A 24,450-nucleotide genomic window follows, 5' to 3' on the forward strand; every position below is an offset into this window, starting at 1 on the left:
TTCACCAAAGAAAATATTCTACAGCAAATCAGCATACAAGATCATCAGATAAGCACAATGTTGTACAGATATCTAGAGCTTTTTCATCTTGTAGGCCTGCAACTTCACCCATTGAACAGCAACTCATTTTCCCTTCCCTCCAGGGCCTAGCATACACCATTCTACTCTGTGCTTTGAGGAGCCTGACTACTTCAGATACCTTCTGTGAGTGAAATCCTGTGGTATTTGTCCTTCTGTAACTGGTTTATTTAATTTAGCACAATTATCATCAAAGATAATCCATCTTTTATCATATAACACAATTTTCTTCTTTTTTTAGGGCTGAATAACATTCTATTGTATGTACATGGCACATTTTCTTTATCCATTCATCCATCAATGGATATTTAGGTTCCTTCCACCTCTTCACTACTGTGAATAATGCTGCAATGAAAAAAAGGTGGGGGAATATCTCTTTGAGATCTCAATTTCAATTCTTTTGGATATACACCCCAGAAGTGGGATTGCTGGATCATATGGTAGTTTTATTTTTAATTTTTTGAGGAACCACCATGCTGTCTTCCACAGTGGCTGCACTATTTTGCATTCCTAACAACAGTGCACAAAGATTTCAATTTCTCTATGTCCTTGTTATTTTCTTTGTGTATGTGTGTGTTTTCTAATGGCCATTCTTACAGCTGTGAGGTCACTGTGGTTTTCATTTGCATTTCCCTGATGATTAGTGATGTTGAGCATCTTTTCAAATACCTGTTGGCCATCTCTGTTTGCTTTGGAGAAATGTTTACTCAAGTCCTTTGCCCATTTTTATTTATTTTATTTTATTTTTAAGTAGGCTCTATGTTGGGCATGGAGCTCAATGCAGGGCTTGAATTCATATCCTGAGGTCAAGATCTGAGCTGAGATCAAGAATCAAATGCTTAACTGACTGAGCTACCCAGGCACTTTGCCTGTTTTTAAAACTGGGTTATTAAGTTTTTTGCTATTGAGTTATAGGACTTCCTTATGTATTTTGGTTATTAATACCTTATCAATTATATGGTTTGCAAGTACTTTCTCTTAGTGCACAGGCTACCTTTTTACTCTCTTTTTTAGTACTTTAAAATATAAATGCATAAGTAATTTCTTTCCATTGTAATTCCTTTAAGAGTTCTAGATATGTTTCACATTGCAATTTAACTTTTCCTCCCTTATCTTTAATTTAATACATGTTTATTCATCTATTTCTTCTTTCTTAACTATTCTACTTGTCTCCCTTGTTATGGTTCAGTAACTCAGTTAAAAACAACTGAGTCACTTTAGCATCTCACTCTTGGTTTTGGCTCAGGTCATGATCTCAGGGGTTGTGGTATAGAGTCCCATGTCAAGCTTCTTGCTCAGTATGGAGTCAAGCTTGTCCCTCTCCCTCTGCTCCTCCCCCCCTCCCCCGCTTGCACTCTCTCTTTAAAATACATAAATAAAATTTTAGAAAAATGAAAAAGATAAAAACAACTGAGTTGCTATCAGTGACTTATCAGTGGATAAGGGTCTTACTCAACTAGCATGGAAGTGCTTACTCAACTAGCATTTAAGACTTTGTTTTTGAATGAATGAATAAAATTCATTAAGCATGGCCTAGGCAGGTTTCTCAGACATTATCTAGTTTATCTGTTTCTTTAGTTCCTGTCCACCACAGGTTCTGTTTCATGGTCCAGATGGCAGTATCCATTTAAAGAATATTATTTAGCTTAAGTATCAACAAAGTTAATTTTTAAAGGTATTAACAAACCATAACCTGTCTTCTCCAAAACCACTTTTTTATTTTTCTGATTTCTGGACCAAAGAAGGATGATAGCAATGATAACTATAAGACAGAGAAATGACATTATCTGAGCTGCATTTTAGAAGGACTAATCTGGCAAGCCAGGCATTAGCTTGATTCAAACTTGGAAAGACCAGAGGAGGGAGACAAACTAATTAGCAGTATTGACAAGGGAGAACATGGAAGAAACTGGGAGAGTCGAATCCTCAGGGTGTCCTAAGTGGATGTGGGAGATAAAGAAGAGAGTGATTCAAAGCTGACTTCAAGAGTTAAAACTGAGGTGACAGAAAAATTGGGGCACTATTAATAGAAATAGGGAAGTAGGAGCTAGTTCGGGCTAAATAATCACAGCAGTGCCCTGTTTGATCAGAGTTGCCAAAAGGAAAGTCATCGGCAGTTAGTGATGATATGCAGCTCTCTTTCCCATACCTAAAGCCCTAGAGTCCTGAATATCTATAATTAGCCACTGTATTGGTACATTATTACATTCCTCACTGCTTTTTGTATTATACTGTCTATAACATTGTATAATATGGTGGTTAAGAGCACAGGCTCTGGAGTTGGCCAGATACGAAGTGAATCCTGGCACTGCCAATGACTAGATATGTAACTTTAAGCAAGTAATTTAACCTCTCCAAATCCCAGTTTCCTAATTACCACTGCTTAGATCAAAGAGTTGTGAGGATTAAAAAAGAACACATTTAAAGCTCTTAGCACTGTGACTACAAAGAATAAGAACTCCAATAAAAGCAAGCTATCATTTTTATATCTGTCTAAAAGTGTCCCATACTCAACATTTGTCTTACTGTTTTAAAAAGTCTATTGTATTCTATTAATGTGTGGGTAACAAAGGGAAGAGGCTTATTTTACTCTGAAAAATTATACTTTGAATCCTCAAATAACTGTATATTAAATTTCAGCTTTCTGACATTGGTCTTATAGGAAAACATTTGTTGAGAAAAATCTGGAGTCATTGCTGAGTGGAATTTTCAGGAATTTTCCAAAGGGATTTTCTCTTTGGAAAATAGTAAGGGAAATAAGGAAAGCTAAACTCTCTCAAATGTTGTCAATTTTTACGTTTCCTCATGTTAAATATCTCAAAATGTAGGGAAAATATAAAAACAGTAAAGCTTCTAAAATGTGAAATGTTTGGGGCACCTGGGTGGCTCAGTGGGTTAAAGCCTCTGCCTTCGGCCCAGGTCATGATCCCAGGGTCCTGGGATCGAGCCCCACATCTGGCTCTCTGATCAGCAGGGAGTCTGCTTCCGTTCCTCTCTCTCTGCCTGCCTCTCTGCCTACTTGTGACCTCTGTCTGTCAAATAAATAAAGAAAATCTTAAAAAAAAATGTGAAATGTTTGATAAAATAATTATATAACTATGTTAACAGTTTTATGTTACTAAATTGTTGGCCTTGAATGTGAGATAGGAGACATATTTTTACTGGAGCATCAAAACTGGTTAATTACTTGAAATTTAAGATTAATTTTTTTTTTTTAAAACGTAGGCTCCATGAGCCCCAATGGGGGGTTTGAACTCACACCTCTGGGATCAAGATCTGAGCCAAAATGAAGAGTTAGACACTCAAATGACTGAGACCCTCAGATGAGACATTCAATCCAGACACCCCTAAGATTAAACATTTTTAAGTGAACTTTCAGTGATGAAATAGCTATAGTTTTACAAAGGAAATTTTCCATTTTTATATTTTGTTATACTTGCGGAGTAATTCCATTAAAAAACTTAAAAAAAAATTCATTAGAGAGAGAGGGAGTGAGTGAGCAAGAGAGACAGTGTGAGCAGGGAGAAGGGTGGAGTCAGAGGGACAAGCAGGCTCCCAACTGAGCAGGGAGCCAGACGTGGGGCTCAATCCCAGGACCCTGAGATCATGACCTGGGATCATGACCTGAGCCAAAAGCAGACACTTGGTCAACTGAGCCACCCAGGCACCGCAACATAAAAGAACTTCTATATACAAGAGTGGAAAGGGTAAATCATTTTACAGAACCAAAAAATGTTTTGCAAAGGGTTACCTAAGTAAATTTACTGGCAATATGATTACTTAACGAGATTTAGTCACTTTTGGGAGAAAATGATAGATTAACTGGGAAGCTGATTCTTTAAATCTCATTTAGATCAAAACATCAAAATGTCCTAATGGTTACTTATTTTTCCTTTATTGCACTTAAGGCATTTAAAAGTATTTTCAGTGATTTATTCTTGCAGAATTAGATATCATGATTAGAATCTCTTTCATGTTACTCCATGGCTTTCTTTAAGCAGTGTGTTATTTAACACAAGGGGTCAATATGTGCCTATTAGAAGACCCTGTGTTTATAGATGTGTTTTATAGTCTCTTCTCTTTCTCAAAGGTTATTTCTCCCTTGTGGGTCATGTGAAACTCTGTTGTATATTAGCTACTGTTTGGATTCTTAAACTTTAAGAGAAAATTTAGTATACAAGGCTGGGTTACATAAAAACCAGATCAGTCTGAGCTTCTTTAACAAGTAATGATCTGCTTTAAAAAATCATATCCAGACTACTACAAAAAGCATAAATTAGTTTCTAGCAGACATTCAAAGACATCCAGTTTGAATACTGCATTTTCAGATTTTAAGGTACTTTCCAAAAGAGCTGACTTGGGTGCAAGGATCAACTTCATACAATTAAAGATTACAATCTATTTAACTATACAGATTATATATATAGATATATATCTATATATATAATATATTACTATCTATTTATCTATAGGCAGTATGTACATGCAATCTTACTTCTGAATTTTAAAAGAAACCTAATGTTGTAAAAATAGAACAGTGAACAGTAAGACAGAAGACAATGATGGAAATATTCTCCTGTAACTGTAAGAGCCAGCCAGGTCATGATCAAGATGACTAAGAACCTCAGGGGTGTGTGACTCAGTGGGCTAATGCAAGAGTATTAGCTTCATGACATGCATCTTAGTCATCTTCATAATGAATTCATTGTTTTGGAAAAGGGACTCACAAATATTGTGATGCACTGATTTTATTTAATGAAAATTCAACATTTTGCTTTGACAAAGTGACATTAACCATGGCAGGGTCAATTTCATATAAATTCTACCAGTGAGTCAGATTATCATTTGCACATATGCCCTCCCACCTAGTATCTACTAAGGTAGCTGTGAACTAAAGCCAATGCCTGTGAATGGTCACTGAGTAATGGGGTTTAGTAAAAGTCCTAGGGAAACCAACATATATTGGGAAATAAATTTTAATTAGGTTTATAATCTCTTCAATCAGAACAGTGTTAGAATATTATCATCAATAATTTATTGTTATTTACCCCAAGTAGCTACTCTGGGAAATCAGTATGCTGTGATTTGTTTTGTGTATTTTAATTCCCCCTTGTTCCCTTTATGTCTTCCATCATAAGATTTATTACCTTTATCCATAAAAAACCAACAACCTCTGCCTTCCTTTGGCTAGACAGCAAACTTGGTTTCTGTCTTTCTTTGTGGAAGAAGAGAGTCCATTAAGATGGTCAGAAAGAATGAGAGTTTTTAGGTAGGTTATTCTTAGCCTAACTTCACATTAACACAATGGTGATTAAAAATGGACTCCAAAATAATGTTTAAAACTTAAATTAAAAACTTTAATAATGTTTCAAATTAATATCTATCAAAGACTTCAGGCTTTGAGATTAGAAAAGGCATTCACGGTTGGTTAGCCAGCTATCTACTCTGCACTCCTAGTACACAATCTTCTGTAACTGTTTTACCACGAGAGCTCAGGCTCTTGGATGGCTGACAGCTAGGAATCTACTAACTTGCTGCAGTGGGATCCCGGACAGTGCACTTATGTGACCTCCTCCCCATTGTTGGGCTGGCTCTCTGGAAACATCAATTTTGGTAGAACAGTTGTTCAAAACAGCTGCCTTGAGAAGTTTAAAAAAAAAAAAAAGATTTTTTACTAATGAAGCAAATGTGGATTTTTAAAAAAATTCTTTCTATTGCTTTTCTTTATTCTGTATTTTATCTGTGCTCTTTTTTTTCCCTTTGCAAATGTTAGTGTTACTACCCCACTTAAGAGCCAAATTCTGGCTCAGATGTTACCCAGCAACTTCTGCTTCAGTGGTTAAAACACTACCTTTATGATCAAACAACTCTAATTACTATAAAGGCGACTATTAAGTGAACTATGCCTGCAGTCTTTTTTTTTTTTTTTTAATCAATTCAAATAAACATTTATTGCACAGGTACTCTGGCAACTGTTTTAAGTGTTAGATTTCAGGCAGAATGGTCAGCACTCAATGAAAGAGCCATTCTGCATCAACTCTTATCTGTAAGGTTTCAGTCACTGTATTTAAATAACACAACTAAAGAACACAATTAAAGGCTGGCTCTTTTAACACAAAGTTAGCATAATAAATGCTAGTGATAAAATGATTAAAGAATTACAGATAGCTTAGAATTCCAGAATGAAGGTATCTAACCTAAGTGAACTCAGGACAAATATTCAAAAAATACTTCTACACAGAGTTCAAAGAAGAGTAGAGCCTATCAGCTATAAGAGGTCCTGCTAGTGTGGAAATATGAAAAGATGTGAAAACCTTAGGTAGACAAAGACAGATACCACATGATTTCACTTATATAGAGAATCTAAAAAACAAATGAACAAAACAGACTCTTAAATACAGATTACAAACTGGTGGCTGCCAGAGGGGATAGTCATAAAATAAGTAAGTCAAGGAGATGAGCATTACAGCTCTATTCTTGTACTCTTAAACAATGTTTATGAATGACTTTTTTTTTTTAAGATTTTATTTATTTATTTGACAGAGATCACAAGTAGGCAGAGAGGCAAGCAGAGAGAGAGGGGGAGGTAGGCTCCCTGCTGAGCAGAGAACCCGATGCTGGGCTTGATCCCAGGATCCTGGGATCATGACCTGAGCTGAAGACAGGGGCTTTAATCCACTGAGCCACGATGACTTTTAACCAATTCTAAAACTATACTTTTTTCGTATTTCTGTAAATAGACTTTATGGTCCTTAAAGATGTAAAGGCACTTATCTCCAATTGCTAAACCAATGGTTCTTAAAGTGTGATCTGGAGGGCCCAGGGATTTTTTAAGACACTTTCAGGGGGTCCACAAAATCATAATTATTTAATATTCAGAGGTTACTTGTCTTTTTCCATGTTCATTCTCTCACAAATGTATGGCAGAATTTTCCAGAGCTTATGTGATATTAACAAATAATGGGTCTACTATTGTTTTTGAGAAATGAACAGATACTTTAACACTTTCTCAGTTTTAACTTCTAATATGGCAAATATCAATAAATATAACTCACATAAACACAAGCTTTTAAGGTCCTCAGTAATTTTTTTAAGTGTATAAAAGGGTGCTGATACCAAAAAGTTTGAGAACCACCACTCTAAACAGAATAATGCAAGAATGTCTGTGTGAAGTGCCCAAAAAGTGTTTGCTACCTATCTGTTTAGACATATCCTCAAAAGATATTATTTTAGATAATCTCCATGCTGGGAATCAGTCAAGTAAATTCAATAGCCAGCAGATACACTACAGTATATCTGACCATTAACTACCTTCTCTGAAGATCCGGGGTCATTTAAAACCCATCACTTGTGATAATTGTGATAGAAAAACTATTTCACTATTTCATAGGACTTGTTTGAGTAATATTTTAAAGTATAGAAAGATCTATCTCTAGTGTAGAAGATTTATCTTAGATACCACAAAAGGTTTCAATCACATTATTATTTTTCTGGGGTAAAGTTGTCTTATTTCAACCACAGCCAGAAGAAAAATATGTAAGACCAAAATATGACTGAAATTTGTATGTCTCTTTAAATAAAACAGAAACCATGATGTGACATGTTTTCTAAAATTATGCCAGGAAAACAATATGATACTGTTTCTACGATGAAGTACAATGTTTGGGTATAACAAGCACAAATTATAAAGGCTTGCCAAGCAGGTCTATAGAAACACAATGGAAGTCAATCTAAGTTTGCTTTCCTTTTTTGTTAATGTGTTTTAAGTCATATCAGGAGACAAAGAGTTCATCTGTAAATAGTAATTAAGATAACATGTTGCTTTTTGAGGGAAGATTAGTATGCTAATTTAGAAGGCAAAATATTTCTTAGTAAATACCCAGTCTCTTACGGATTAAAGTACTCAACGGAATGGCATGTTCTAACCCTTTGGACTGCTGAACAAAAATCTCTTGAAAGAACAACTTTAAGAAACTAAAACACTCCTATCACAGCACCTTTATCAATGGAAAAGCTGCATCTTCAAGTAGTAGTGTAAACAGTAAATTGAGACACTATCTGCAAGAATATAAAATTCGTTTTGGTAGGAATGCATTATTCAGGCAGAGAGCTCTCTGAAGATTTAGGCATGCTTTGAAAATCTTTGAATGCGCTTTGGTTTTACTGAACGCTGAGGCTGAAGCTTAGGGCAATAGCAAAGCTTTTTGTTGTTTTCTGGATATAAGTGCTATCTGGATCTAAGTATCAAGCTCACTAGAATGCATCTGTCAAAGATCTTACTACATCTTTACCTACCAGAGCAGATACACACCATCAAGTATTAAGAAAACCCAACCCTTTGAGAAGGGTTCTCAACAATATATAGCAGCAATCTGTCAACAGATGCTATTTTCTACTTTCAGGCATACCTTGTTTTCTTGTTTCACATGTGGATAATTCCTTTTTTTTTTTTTTTTAAACAATTTGAAGGTCTGTCGCAACCCTGCATTGAGCAAGTCTACTAGTGCCATTTTCCAAGAGCATATGCTTAATCTTTGTCTCTGTGTTCCATTTTGGGAATGTGTGCACTGTTTTGAACTTTTTCATCATTATTATATTTGTTATGGTGATCTGTGATCAGTGATTATGACTCACTGAAAGCTCAGATGATGTTGCCATTTTTTAAGTAATAAAGTATTTTAGAGATTTAAAAAAAAATTATTTATTTGAGAGAGAGTGAGAGCATGAGCAGGAGAAGGGGCAGAGGGAGAGGGAGAAGCAGACTCCCTTTCGAGCACGGAATCTAACGTGGGGCTCGATCCCAGAACCCTGGGATTATGACCTGAGCCGAAGGCAGATGCTTAACTAACTGAGCCACCCAGGGGCCCCTAAGTAATAAGGAATTTTAAAATTAAGGTATGCACATTTTTTTTAGACAATACTTTTATATACTTAATAAACTACAATATAGTGTAAAGATAACTTTTATAGGTAAAAATCCATTTGACTTGCTTTATTGTGATATTTACTTTAAAACTGCAGTGGTTTGAAACCGAACCCGCAAGATCTCTGAAGTATGCCTGTAGTATGAAATCCATCATTCAATGACTAGCAGAGCACAAAACAGGATAAACAGTGTATGTCTTCCAGCCATGAATAACAAGGTGATGTCAATGCAGCAGATTTTCAGCCAAATCTGAAGGTCTATACAGATCAATAGCTGTATCCAATCTTTTTTTTTTAAATTTGAATTCCAGTTAATGTATAGTGTACAATTTAGTGATTCAACACTTACACAAAACACCTGGTGCTCATCAAGACAAGTGCACTCTTTAATCCTCACCCTCAATTTAACCCATCCTGTCCCTCCCCTCTGATGACCATCAGTTTGTTCTCTACAGCTAAGAGTCTGTTTCTTGGTTTGCCTCTCTCTTTTTTCCCCAATAATCATTCCTTTGGTTCTTAAATTCCACATATGAGTGAAATCAGGTGTCCAAACTTCTTTATTATGGCTATGCATACTGGTTTTGGCACAAATCACTTATTCGGTCTTTTGATTAGATTTATTCAGGCTTTGGATATAACCAATCAATGAGCACTAAGTAGTGCTAAATAGAATTCCACTTCTGAGGCTGGAAATACACAACTGTATACACTAAGCAACTAGCACGTGGCTTAGCTGAAGAAATGGTGAGGAGAATGAATAGGACTGGGAACTAAAACTGACAGGCGTCAACTCACTATAGTCGATGGGAGGTTTGGTAACTACAGCAATACACCCAATTATTTTATGCTCCTAGATGCCCGGTCATCACTGGTAAACTATCAGTACCATGACTTCCAGAATGGACAGCAGGCATGAATATAACCCTTCCTGCGTGAGTTACACATGTTGGCCTATACAGATTAGCACTGGACAAGCGGTGAGGAGGAGAGCGGAGGAAGATGAAAATAATCTAGGAGATATAATTTTTAAAAAGGCACTTGGGATATTAGAACTCTGGATTATGACATACTAGAGAAAGCAGACCACTTTCTGTTAAGGTGATCAGAAATGTTCTGGTTCATTTTGAACAAGCTAGAAGCACAAGCAGTGATACCACTAACAGGTCTCTCAGCTAAACTATCTTTGGAAAGGATCAACAAAATGAAAAATCTTTGAAAAGACTGGATTCCTGATGGTAGAAACAAGCAATATGCATAAAAAATGTAAAGAAACTATTGCCTGAGTGGGAAAAGGATAAGTGGTTTAAATGTTGCCAGGGGAGAATTAGAAGCACTGTGTAAAACTCCAAGTAAATAAACTTACTGTATGTCACTGGAAATGGCCTAGGATGAAAACAAAATGAATTCTCCAAGAAACATATGACCATTAGCACCAAGCTCACCAGGGGCACTAGCGCTGAAGTGAACCAAAACCTACTTCTGAAATCTAGGTTGTTTCCTCCATCACCACCTTTACTCTTATTTCTATGGAGAATTTCAAGGGCCAATGTTTCTAACTGTTCAAAATTACAATGTCTATGATGAGTATAATGTATTGGTGTTTATCTTTCTCTTCTATGGTAACATGCTCATTTCTTAAGCGAGGCTTCAGTAACAGTGGAAATAGGAAGCAAGCTTTTTGCTTACTGTCCGTGTCCACTTTTGCCTGGGCATCACCAGGCAAAGCCCTTCTGTAGTTCTAACCTCTTAAATCCTGTTGTGTGCGAGCACCGCCCATGCTCTGTCTCGGCATTCGAAGAGAAGTTCTCAAAGGCGTATGTCTCTGCTCATCCAGGTAAGCAAGGTCCTCCAAGTGGGCAGAGCTTGTGGCTGACAAGACAGAAAAGTTTAGTCAGAATATATAAGATCAGAACTCTTTCAGTTAGTCTCTATCTCCCAAACTTGGGAATCAGAGCTTATTCCAGCATATACATTTACCAAGAGTTTGCAGAACTCACGGTCCTCGTCAGTGTCCCGAACATGTGCGGAGAGAAAATGTCAAGAGTTGTCTTCAGCTCCTTCATCACTATCAACTGCCTGAGGTTATGAAGAGTACTAGCAACAAGCTGGCAAACACACTTGTACCTGACAACAAAAATTATTAGTTTTTGCTTCTTTGGGGTCACAACTACCACTTGTAGAACAAGGCATAAACATCATCAGTGGAGAACCATGTTCCAATTTATATTGAGCTGTAAGAAAAACATGAAGCTCTGTTTCCGACATTTTCCCTTCATGCTAAAGAATGAAATATGAAAACATTCTGAAAACAATTTTCATGTGTGTGTATCTTTTGGAAAGATAGGAACTAGGACAACAGACAGAGAACTGCTAAAGAGCCTTTAGGGAACTGCCAATGTCCACGAATTCCAAGAAACACTTAATTGCCCTCCAAACATAGTCAGGTATTAAGGCCCCCCATTGCATGTACAAACCCTTTAATCCAGCCACAGGAGAGAGAAGGAAAATGCATGGGTACTGGCAAGCCTATATATTGAGAGCTGTTGGGAACATTCACAATGAACCAAAAAGTGAGGAAACTAAGGATCAGCACTAAAGACAAAACAATTTTTAACAACAACACGCCCAAACTTCTGTCAGAATACAATCATTTAGAGCTTATAAATTATTAATTAAACTGCTGGTTCAGTTTGTTGCTAATTATGTACAACTCTGTGCCAGGGGTTATTCAGTTCTTTGATGGCAATTATTTACCAAGAGTTTACTGTGTGCCAGGCCCTGTTCTTGAGGCCCTCCCTGGCGTGGCTGCCAGTTTACCTCTGGTGACTGTTTTGAGTGGGTGAGAGGAAGCAAAATGAGATCACTCTTGGCTACAGAGCTCTATTGAAGTACTGTCCATATCCCCAGTTGAGGTAAGACACAAACAACGATCTAAGGTGGATTATGACTAAGTGGCACAAAGAAAGTCACAAAGTGCTCTCTGAGCTGAAATGGGGGGACAGGGAAGACAGAGAAAAACAGAACAGAAGTAGAGAAAGACAGAAAAGAGCAAGAGAGAACATGTTCAAGAGATCTATATTCCCTTCGTCCTTCAACTACTGCAATAACCTCAGTTACTTAGGTCTGCTAGAAACCTAGACAAAAGGAACTTCTCCAAATTTATAGATATAGTTTCTGTGGGGAAATAAAAGTCTCTGAAAGCTCATCTTGGGAAGTAAACCAAGAAAAGAAAGTCAAATGTCACATTACACATCAGTGGGTGAGAGTCTCAGAGGAGTAGGAGATAATCTTGATCTCCGCATTCTGAAATTAAAACGATGCAGAAGAGATTACTATTTAATCTTTTATTTAAAAACACTGGAGATATGACTCTTACATCATTCCCACTGGGAGAGTAACAGAGGAACAAGAGATGATCTTGATCTTTGCATTCGGAAACTGAAACTATCCAGAAAAAATAACTACAGAATTTTTCATTTAAAAACACTGGGGACAATGACTTACACTATTCCCACTGGTACTCTAATGTGGTTCCATGAATTAGTTCTTTCTTATGTTTATTAGTCTTTCCTGTTTTAATCTAAGTCTGTTTTCCTTTGTATGGTTCTTTGTCTATAGGTGTGTAGCTACCCACCCCCCACCCAAAAAAAGAAAAGAGAAAGGAGAAGAAGAAGAAGAAGAAGAAGAAGAAGAAGAGGAAGAGGAAGAGGAAGAGGAAGAGGAAGAGGAAGAGGAAGAAGAAGAAGAAGGAGAAGAAGAAGGAGAAGAAGAAGAAAGGGAGAGGGGAAAAAAAGAGCCCTCAGAATTCCCATTTCTACAGAGCCCTTGTAGGAACAGAGAAATATTAGCATCGGCTGAGCAGGGCCCCTTACACAGAGATCAGAGTTTCAGCTTTGTAGGGCCTTTCCTCCAAGTTTCTATGGGTTAATAACCCTAGCCTCTTCTTGTGCCCGCAGGCTCAGAGATGCTAGCTGTTTCCTGCAGCTGGTAAGTCCATGATACCTCAGTGTTTCCTTTTTACCTTTTTAGTTCATTTAAACATAGTCAACCATTTTTTACATATCGAATTTTCTGGTAAATATGGTTTCTGTATCCTGGCTAGCCCCTGACCCATACACCACAGAATGTAGTGGAGCAGCTATCTTTTCATATATGTGATGTTGGTAATAAAGCCATACCACAGAATGAAGATGTGGAAGGAATCTTAACAGTCATCTAGTCCAGAGGTCAGCACATTCAGGCCTGTAGATGAAATCTGGCCTGCTGCCCATTTTTGTAAATAAAGTTTTACTGAAACACAGCCTTGCCTGTTCCTTAAGTATTCATTTACAACAGTTGCGAGAGAGGCCATATTAGCCTGCAAAGCCTAAAATACTTACTAGCTGGCCTTTTAAAAGAATGTCTGTTGATCCCAAACCAGTCAAATCGCTTCATTTTACAGATTAGTACTGTAGAGTGACCTGTCTACAGTGAATCACTCTTTTATGGTAGAGCCAGGCCTCAAAACCAGCTATCTGATCATCAGTCCAGTGAGTGCTCTCTGCATTGTGGGCCCCTCCACCTCCCCCGTCTTTAAAGCTTAAACAGATTTAATTCTTCCTTAAAAGGCTTATTTTTAAAAATCCCTTCTTTATCTTTGTCACTTCCTCTCAACTCCTAGTTTTTTTATGGCTTCAAAGAGCAGTAATCAAACCTGGGCAACAGAGACCTTAGAATGCAAGTGAAGGTACTGGTGTAGCCTGGACTAATAATCTTCACCCTTCAAATATTTTTTCCACAGTAAGAAACAAGAGAACAAACAAAAGCCCCCAAATTTGTTATTTTTTTTAAAAACAAAAAATACAGATAAGGTACTTTCTAAAGCTGATAAACTGAGGAGTAATATGAAAAGAGTATCAATAACAATGAGAATATCTTTTAAAGATTTATAGATGAGCGAGATCTGTACTTTGAGTAGAGATCTGAATAACAGATAATCCATTTTAATTTCTCTTTACTGAGAAGACCTTCTGGCAGGTACTACCAGCCCCAGCCTCAGTTTCACAGCCTCAGTTTCCTATTCCAAAAGAGCTGTTGGCAGCATTTGTTCAATCTAAACGCTTACTGTAAACTTAACAAGCTTTGTTAAACAAATCTTTACCATCTTAATTCCTTGGAAAATGGACATCAGTTGTTTTATTGTTTTACTTCACAAAACCAAGAAATGTAGTAAAGATATTTTATAACGAGCACATGTCTCCATTTCAGTCAGATGACATTAGGAGAAAAAGGCAAATACCCTAATTATCGAGCTGAATGAACGGTTCATTCCTCTACAAATCCAAATACTCATAGGCAAACAGTGAACTAAAGAAGAACAGTGATCTTCGGTGTCAAGTGCAAGAGCTCTGAAGCCTGATTCAGGCACAGACAGACCTCAAATCAGCCGGTGGGGAACTACTGTTTTAATCCGGATTGCAAATAAATTATGTTTAGCGCTAGTTAAGTCTACTAAGACATTTGTTCTTTTTCTTATTTTAGCAACCAGTATCTTCTTTTTGTTGATCTCTGAATTTATCACAGCTTTATCAAATAATCCAAAATGTTTTTTTCACTGCCTGTATCCCTTATTAAATCACTATTCTCCTTAGTCTTACTTTGCTTCTCACTGCCTTGTCATTTTCAAAATTCTTTGCCCATTATTTAAAGGAATATGAGACAAATATTGGAAAGATGAGCCAGGAGACCTGAAATTCTGTTAGCTGTGGCCCTTTGTTCCACTAGTTGTATAGGTGCACTCTCCCTCATGATCACTTGAATGTTTTCCATTTGTAAGCCACTTTCAGAGAAGTCTGTTGTAGTTTGTCAAACATCTCACTGTCAAATTTTCTCAAGTTACATTTTCTCTGCTTCCCTGACTGATCCTCCAGTCAAAATTAACTGCTTCTCCCCTTTAGCAAGCACATACATATATTAATTAAATCTGTGTGATGCAGCTACTTGCCCACATTGCTGTCTTCCCTTGTTATAATAGGTTCTGGAAGGCAAGAAAGCAATGCCTGGTTCATCTTTGATAACCCTGTCCCCTCAGAGTAAATCAAAGTACTCTGCACCTATGCTTAATACAGAACTGAATTCCAGCTAGTCCTACCTAGATTTAGATACATGTCTGGCTCTAGCTTCATCCTCCTCATCGCTCTGTTTAATGTTTACCAGACATCACTATGATAATATGCTCAGCTCCAATGTTTATATAAACTTCCTTCAAGTACCACTGAAGTACTTGTCTTGAAGTCCCTCTTCTACTTTTTTCTATAGCAGATACACTTCCTTTCATACTATATAGATTACCTATTACATTTATTTTATTTTCTCTGGCTAGAATGTAAACTTCATGGGGCGGGGCAGGGATTTCTGTTTTATTTACTGATGTTTCTCAAGTGTTTTGAGCAGTGCCTGTCATATATACAGTAAATATTCAGTAAACACTTGTCTAATAACTGAATAACTGTATTTGACATACACTCTGTGTTCTGGCCACATTTAAATGATCAATGAATGACAAATTAGGTTTTGTCTTCTGGGGTTGTTTTGAAAGCTAAGGATGAAGGAGGCGGCTATAGCAACAATGTCTTGAATATCTTCATCACATACAAACACCAATGGCCGACCTACAGGGACATACATGTTTCCACGTCACAGTGGTACTCTCACTGTGAAAACTGTCCTAGCATGTTTTATCTGAGAGAGTTCCATCAAAAATTAATACTATAATATTTAATGAACATTTTTAGCATAGGAGATAATTAGGTAAGTCGGACTGAACAAAAGAAAGAAGAAAAACAAATATACAATTTAAAAAATTACATGAAAAGAAAATGCTTTAAAAAGTAAACTTCCATGTAAAATCTATAAAAAAGTAAAATCTATGTCATTAAAAATCCTTGTTTTCAGAGAAGGAAGAGGGAAGTGGAAAAAGGGAGCATCTATGTATTTTTTGAGATCTCCTAGGATTGAACAGCTAATTCATTTATAGAACATTTAACTGACATACTTTCTGAAGTCAAAATAACTTAACAAATAAGTGGGCAGAAAAAAATCCAGCAGACAGCATTTGGTACAAAACATTCCAGAGGCAACTCTATATTGAGTATGAAACCAGTCTCAATTGTTTCTTCTTATATCAGTTGTCACAGTACAAACAGATTTTAGTAGCACGACTGTCCTTCTGGCTGACCTGAGCAGGGAGCTTGGAATGACATTATGTTTGCTACAGTCTGGGCAAGAAGCCACTGCTGTCCTTATACCCTTGATTCATAAAGTCAACATTCTGACTGCTGAAAAGCCCGTATTTTCTTCTTCATAAGATCCTCACTACAGCTTCTGATTGGATTCACCTAAATCCCCCAAGATCCCCATTTTGCATTTACCTGATTCTTAAGATCTTTTTCTTAGGAAAATGTGCAGCTCCAAACGTTAGCAAGTAGATGGTGAGAGTTTGTATTTTCACTGACTTTCACTGCTTATATGTTTCCTTGACAGACTCCTCATTTTCACACAAAGCAATGAGGACAGCTGCTGTAAGTGACTACTCCTGCTGTCCACATCCCTCCAATTCCCAGCCAATCTCATTTTAAGAGATCACAGACATCCTACTCTCCAATAATTTCTGCCATGCAACCGCAAGTCCACAAATTCTCTAATTCCTTTCAGCACAACAGGCTTAAAAAATAAACATGCAGTAGTGATTTACATTTTGAAAACAATAAAAAATAGTTTCAATTTTATGTATCTTAGAATTTTAATTTAAAGGTAGAGTCTATACATCTGAATTTATATTCAGAAAACCAAACTACTCTAGGAAAAACTCAAGCCTTGAAAGTAGAGATTGCCAAAACTCAGCTTTAATCACTTTGCCATTCAAGTTAAAAGTTTTTATTTTCAGTAAATAGCACTACCTTCATATATGGTATATTGTGGAACTTTTAAATGATACATGTAAGAACAGACTTCACTTGTTTGAATCTTTATGTTTCTAAAAGTATACAGCTTTTGGACCAAATTAATGGATCAATATATTTATACTTAGAATAATCAGACTTCTATTTTAATAGTTGATAATGAGTACATGGTTGTTTTTTCTTTCTTCTTCTTCTATTTTTTTTTTTTAACAGATTTTATTTACTTATTTGACAGAAAGAGAGAGCACAAGCAGGGGGAGGAGCAGGCAGCGTGAGAGGGAGAAGCAGTCTCCCCGCTGAGCAGGGGGCCTGACGCAGGACTCAATCCCAGACCCCGGGATCATGACCTGAGCCAAAGGCAGATGCTTAACAGACTGAGCTACCCAGGTACCCCAGTACAGGGTTGTTTTAAAATTTTCCTTACATATATATTTTCCATGTATGTTGCAGGTGAGTTCAAAGCTCAGAAAAAAATTTTAAAAATCACCATAAACATCTGAATATGTACTAACCCTATTTCTAAGTAAAGTGTTACCAAAGTGTCCCTCCCATTCTTTTTAAAATCAAGGGTTATATGGAATAACAAAGTCAATTTTATTCTTTAGAATTCAATGCAGCAAATTAATTTAAATAATTCCTTGACAATTTCCTGGTCCTGCCAGAAGATGTGGCCCCATAAAGATGCCAGCGAGCTCAAGCAAAGACGGTGACTCTCTTCCCCAAGTAGGAAAAAGTCTATAACATAGCAAGGACCAATAACAATTATTCCCCTAGATTTTCTGAAGTGATGTGAATGGTATTTTCACATCATTATTCAATGTTATTTTGTCTCTAAAGTAATTATATTATTCATACTGAAATAAAGTTTTAAAAAGAAGGCAAATTTAAGAGCGGGATTTGAATGAGGCCTTTTATAACTGGCATTATTTTTTCCCTCAACTGTTCATATGCTTAGAATAATTTAATAAGTATAAATAAATATCTCGTATTTGAAATCCTCAGTTACTCCTGTTCACCAAGGAGATTTGAGTATTTGATCTTCCCACACTTTGGGGAAGCACTCCTATGTGCACATTAGAAAGTAAAGGAAAATAAGTATATCTAGAGCTATATTGAGCGCTGACCCGCCACAGCTAAGAAATGGTTTTAAAAAATGATTTAGATACCTAATCATTTTAACTATCAGAGGTTGTGGTCTTACCAAACATTTATACAACATTACACAGTTAGCAGGGTAATTCTCTGTAAAAGTAACTTTATTTCTCTACATTCTGGAAACATTTTCAACCTATAACCTATTAAATTTTGAAGATAACGGAGTCCTCTGGTTTATAGTTCACTTTCCTGCCTCTTTGTGAGGATACTGAAACCATGGTTTCCAGATACAGAAAACAATCCAATACAAACTATTCTCTGACCTATGACTTGCACTGTAGGCAACACTAGATTTGTTTGTATTACATTCAACAATGACAAAAAATAATTTTCTGATTAAGTATGCTCATACTCCAATACATTCAATTTGTACTACTCAGAGAGTATAAAATCCTATTCTCCAAGACAGATCCGTCTGGCTTCTTTTTTTCTCTTTCTTTTTAAACTTTTTTTTTAAAAAAGATTTTATTTGTTTATATGAGAGGACAGAAAGAGCAAGGGAGCACACAAGTTGGGGGAGCAAGGGGGAGAAGGAGATGCCAACTCCCCACTGAGCAGTGACCCTGGGATCATAACCTCAGACAAAGGCAGACGCTTAACCAAGCCACCCAGGAACCCCTGATTTATCTGGCTTCTGATGGTACATTTACCTTTTATCCTTTTCTTTTTTGAGCAAATATGATCAGTACTACTTAAGAATCTGAAAATCTGTGCTAGCCAGAAAGGCTCTAATTATGGTATGAGCACTGTGATAAACGGAAAAATAATCAACAGTTACGGTCTATGGGCATAGCAAAATAGGCTAATGTTATCCCTTTTATTTTTTTGAGCATGGGGGAGCGGCAGGAGAAGGAAAAGAAGAGGGTAGAAAGAATTTAAGTGAGTACAGAAAATATTTTCCAATACTTGAATTTAAAACAAATTCCAATAACAAAGAAAAATCATTATTTTGTGGTATTTGATATAAACAGGGTACCTTCTGTTAAAAAGATAAAAAATGACACCAAAAGCATGATCCACAAAAAGAAAAATTTGATAAACTGATGTGATCAAAGTGTTTGAGCTTCAAAATACATCAATGAAAAAATTAAAAGATAAGCAACAGACTTGGAGAAAATATTTTGCAAACTTGTCGTTTGATAAAGCATTGTATCCAGCATATACAACAAATACTTACAACTCAGTAAGACAAAAATCCAACAAAAAAATGTGCAAAAGGGTCTGAAAAGATATTTTACCAAAGAAAATATACGAATAACTAATGAGCACACAAAATAAGCTCAACACCATCAGTCATTAAGAAAATACAAATTAAAAATATAACAAGATAGTACTTCACACCCACCCAAGTAATGATAGTAAGAGATAAGACAATAACAAATGGTAGAGAGAATGTGGAGAAAGAGGAATCCACATATACCTTATGAGTGGAATGTAAAATGGTACAGCTACTTTAGAAAACATTTTGGCAATTTCTTAAAAAGTTAAACATATATTTACCCTATGATACAGCATTTCCACTCCTAGGTATCTATCCAAGAGAAATGAAACCATATGTCCATCCCAAGACTTGCACATGAATGTTCATAGCAGCACTATTCAAAATAGTCAAAAACTGATAAAAACCTAAATGCCTGTCAACTGGTCAATCAATAAAATGTGGTACAGGCACACAAAGGAATACTATTTGCAATAAGAAGGAACAAACTTTTGATACATGCTATATGACAGATGAACCTCAAAAACATGATGCTAAGAAGCCAGACAAAAGAGACCACATTTATAAGAAAGGTCCAGAAAAGTGAAGTCTACAGAGATAGAAAATAGATTAGTGGCTGCCTGGGGCAGGGGATGGGAATAAAATTAATATTAAATAGATGTGAGGACCATGTCATCACGACATATTATTGGGATGATGAAATGTTCTAAAATTGATTTATGGTAAAGGTTGCATAACTTAGTAAATATGCTAAATTGGGTAGATTATTCAAAATGGGTAAATTTTACAATATGTAAAACATAACTCAAAATAATTGTTTTTTAAAAAAGGATAAATTCACATAGAGACTACTGCTTCAGGACTTTATCTAGGGTAACACTGAACTAAGGTGGCAATTAAAATCATTTCTGGCCAGTTTGGGTACTGATCCTAGGTTTATGGTCGGAACACGTGGAACACTTTAAGTAAATTATCCATTTGTTGAAGTTACTAGGTTATTTTATACACACACACGCGCGCGCACGTATATATTCATTCATTCATTCATTTATTCTGAGAGAGAGGGGTGGAGGGTAGAGGAAGAGAGAATCCCAAGTAGAGGCCACCCCCAGTGCAGAGCCAGACAAGAGGATTGATCTCAGCATCCTGAGATCATGACTTGAACCAAAATCAACAGTCTGACACTTAACAGCCTGAGCCACCCAGGCGCCCCCTAGGTGATTTTTTTTTTCTTTCTTTTTTTTAAAAGATTTTATTTATTTTATTTGACAGAGAGAGAGATCACAAGTAGGCAGAGAGGCAGGCAGAGACAGAGGGGGAAGCAGGCTCCCTGCTGAGCAGAGGGCCCGATGCGGGGCTCGATCCCAGGACACTGAGATCATGACCTGAGCCGAAGGCAGCGGATTTAATCCACTGAGCCACCCAGGCGCCCCCCCCCCAGGTGATTTTTAATCAACACTAAAAATAGGTATTTCTTCAAAGACCTAGTTATGTCACCAAGAACCACTATTTCTAAACCAAAGGGATAATTCTTCTAAAAAGACAGAAGCCTAAATACTTCATAAATATTTTTTAATTGAGGTATGGCTTATATATGTTAACTATATAAACCTTAAGTGCATAGCTCAATAAATGATTATATGTTTACACACCCATGCAACCACTATTCAATCAAGATATAGAAGGCTCCCTTGACATTCCCACCAAAGGTACCCACTATCTTAGTTCTATCACCATAGAAATGACAGAGTTTTGTCTATTTTTCTACACTTCATAAAAATATACATATTTCATATAATATGCCCTCTCCATGATGTTATCTTGGCTACAACATTCTTTTTCATTGTTGTATAAAATTTATTAAACCAGTCTACTGTTGACAGACATTTGGATGATTTCAAGCTTTTGGGTATTATGAATAAAATAGATATGAACATTCTTACATTTATTTATATTTATTTTAGTTATTTTTTGGTGAATATAAAGACTATTTTTTCCTAGTAGGCTCCATGCCCAACACGGGGCCCGACCCAGAGACCAAAAGTCATGTGCTCTACCAGCTGAGCCAGCCGGGCACCTGGGGATTTATTTTTGATGGCCATTCTATGCAGAAGTGGAACTGATAGTTTTAGGTAACATGCATAAACAGCTTTAGACACCTTTAATAGACCTTGCCAAGCACCTTTACAAAGTACTAGTTCCAGTTTATTATTATACTCCCATTAGCAATGTATGACAATTTCAACGGCATCACATCCACACTAACACATGGTATTGTCATTCCTTTTAATTTTGTGACAATGCCCACAGTCGTTTCTCACTGCCAGGACGTAGGAAGGATCTGATGTCTTACTCTACTTCTAACAAACTGGGATGGCGGAAGACATCAGACATCTAGGTCAGAGATGAAAGACATTTCATTACTCAGAAGAAAAGCAAAAGCCAGAGTATCAACACTGGAGTTGCTCTCTGAGGCGGAATTCCCACAGGCAACACCAAGAGCTGGGTGACACCAGCACATGCAGATGGGTGTGCTGTGAGAAGAGGTGCACTGTGCCTATGAATTAATTTGTGTTTTCTAGGAATTTGTAAGTGGTATCATATAGTATATTCTCCTTTTTGTCTGGCTTCTTTCACTCATTGTAACCATTTTGAAACTTGTGTGCATTGCTGCAGTATCAATAGTTCATTTCTTTTTACTGCTAGGTAGTACCCATCATAAGGATATGTTCTAATTTATTTATCCATTCAACTGCTGGGGGCCATCTGGATGTTCACAATTTTTGGCTATTAACAAATAAAGGTGTATATCTTTGTAAGAACATGTGTTTCCACTTCTCCCTCTATAAATCCTACTGATTTTTTGACCTCACATGTCTCTTACAGATATTATAATCATATATAGGTATATATTATGTATTACATATATAATCTGGATATTATATGTATAAACATATACTTTAAAGACTCATAAGTAATATTAACCTTTGGAGAGGGGTACTAGATGGAGAGAGGAGTGGCTTTTTCTCTTGTATTTTTTTGGTCCAATTTGAACTTTTGTTTGATTTATATATATATTATGTAACACATATGAATCTTTATTTTTTTATTTTTAAAAAAGATTTTATTTATTTATTTATTTTGGCAGAGACAGAGATTACAAGTAGGCAGAGAGACAGAGAGGGGGAAGCAGGCTCCCTGCTGAGCAGAGAGCCCGATGCGGGGCTCGATCCTAGGACCCTGGGATCATGACCCAAGCCAAAGGCAGAGGCCTTAACCCACTGAGCCACCCAGGCGCCCCACACATATGAATCTTTAATTTCTAGAATATGTCAGCAGGAACTACTGGGCAAGGAAATTACGGCTCATTTTTGTTTTCTTCTTTGTATTTCTCTGTATTAAAAAAAAAAATCTAATAAATGTTACTTTTTAAGGCAATAAAAGAAGAAAATCTCCCAAGCCATTTCTCAACTCTCCCGATACCTGGTGATTCGCTCCCTATAATTCTGCATAATACCACAAGCTTTCGATGAACTATTTTCTCTAACTCCAGGCTCTCCTCCTTCAGTTCATCCTATATGGATGAGTATATAGCCATTTTTCTAACCTGAAAATCTGGTTATACAGCTCCTGCTTAGACTGACTAGCAACAAAATAAACCTAATACCATCAGAGCACAGAAGCTCCTCGGTATCACCTGCAACATCACTTTCCACTATGCCGTCACTGTACCACAGGTTCTGGTCATGCTGCAATGCCAATAACACAGTAACATGCCAAGTTCCTTCACTTCTTGGGGCTTCCTTCCTTTTTTTTCTGACCTTGTTGCGACTTCTCGCTCATCCCTTTCTGTGATGTCTTCTATTCCTCTCTACCCTCTCCCCCTCCTTTTTAAAAGATTAATTATTTTGAGAGAGAAATAGAGCAAGAGCTAGGGGGAGGGGCAGAGGGAGAGGGAGAAGCAGACTCCCCGATGAGCAGGGTGCCTGACGTGGGGCTAAATCCCAGGACTGTGAGATCATGACCTGAGCAGATGGCAGATGCTCGACTGACTGAGCCACCCAGGTGCCTCTACCTTCCTCCTTTGCGTTCAGATGCTTCCCTCCTCTGTGTTCTTATGGTACTTTATAAATTACTGTATTATAGCAGTTATCCCACTGAGGCTGAGTATTTTACAAAAACAGCAATGGATGTCAATTAGAATTCCATCCTGTAATTCTCTGTAAAATTATCCTTTATTTATTTGAGAGAGAGAGCACAAGCAGAGGGGAGAAGGAGAAGCAGGGTCTCTGAAGAGCAGGGAGCCCAACATGGGGCTCGATCCCAGGACCCTGGGATCATGACCAGAGCTAAAGGCAGATGCTTAACCCACTGAGCCACCCAGGCGCCCATGTAAAATTCTTATCCTCATATTTGCTGAAGTCAGTGTCCCAAAGAATATGCAAAGACTTACTGAAGTTGAAGTGTAGCCACAAATATATTGATGCCTATAAGGGGTAGAGTTGCTAAATGGCAGTTGGCAAAAAATATACCATGAGAGGTCATTTAGAAGCCCTCCAAATTCACAGATTGGATGGCAATTCCCTGAAAGTTGACCACAATTTAAAAGATTTTATTAAGTAACTAGAATATCAGCTCTTGCAAGATAAAATTCTAAATAAATGAAAATCTTACAATCCATGTAAAAGAAAAAAGGTACTCTTCATCTGATAAAATGTTGCTTGCTTTGTAAAGTTTTTAAGAAAATATTTTAAATGGCATTTTTTACCTGGTTATTAAAATACTAAGTTCTAAAAAAAGCTAAAGTTCTGTTCTCTGTTCTGTGTTCTCTGTAAAAAAGCTAAGTTCTGTTCTCTGTGATAGAGCTATATAGTCAATTTCTTCTATATGTATTAGAGAAGGAAATGGTAACTCACTGATACTTACGACAGTTGCCTTGTGCTAATTTCTAGAGAACAAGAGTGTTAGAAAACTTTAGAGAGAGAGAAGGATAATATCTGGCCAGTTCGTCCTGGACAATTCTTTGTACGACCTAAGGTTAGCATCTGAATAGGGTAAATAATGAATACAGATATTTGTTCTTAAGAAGGGCAAAGTACTTTATAATCTCTCCAGTAAACTAAAAAGAGGACA

At 36.8% G+C, this 24,450-nt stretch overlaps 1 protein-coding gene across 12 annotated transcripts in view; it reads right to left on the reverse strand.

Moving 5' to 3' along the window:
* Positions 1-24,450, reverse strand: part of TANC2 (tetratricopeptide repeat, ankyrin repeat and coiled-coil containing 2) — a 363,508-nt gene that overhangs the window by 106,894 nt on the left and 232,164 nt on the right. For all 12 annotated transcript variants that reach the window (XM_059147239.1, XM_059147241.1, XM_059147247.1 and 9 more), the window contains one exon: positions 10,747-10,872. In XM_059147239.1, coding sequence (XP_059003222.1) covers positions 10,747-10,872 — 126 coding nt within the window. The remainder of the gene's footprint in view (positions 1-10,746; positions 10,873-24,450) is intronic.

This window comes from Mustela lutreola, chromosome 15 (genome assembly GCF_030435805.1).
Source record: "Mustela lutreola isolate mMusLut2 chromosome 15, mMusLut2.pri, whole genome shotgun sequence".
NCBI lineage: Eukaryota > Metazoa > Chordata > Mammalia > Carnivora > Mustelidae > Mustela > Mustela lutreola.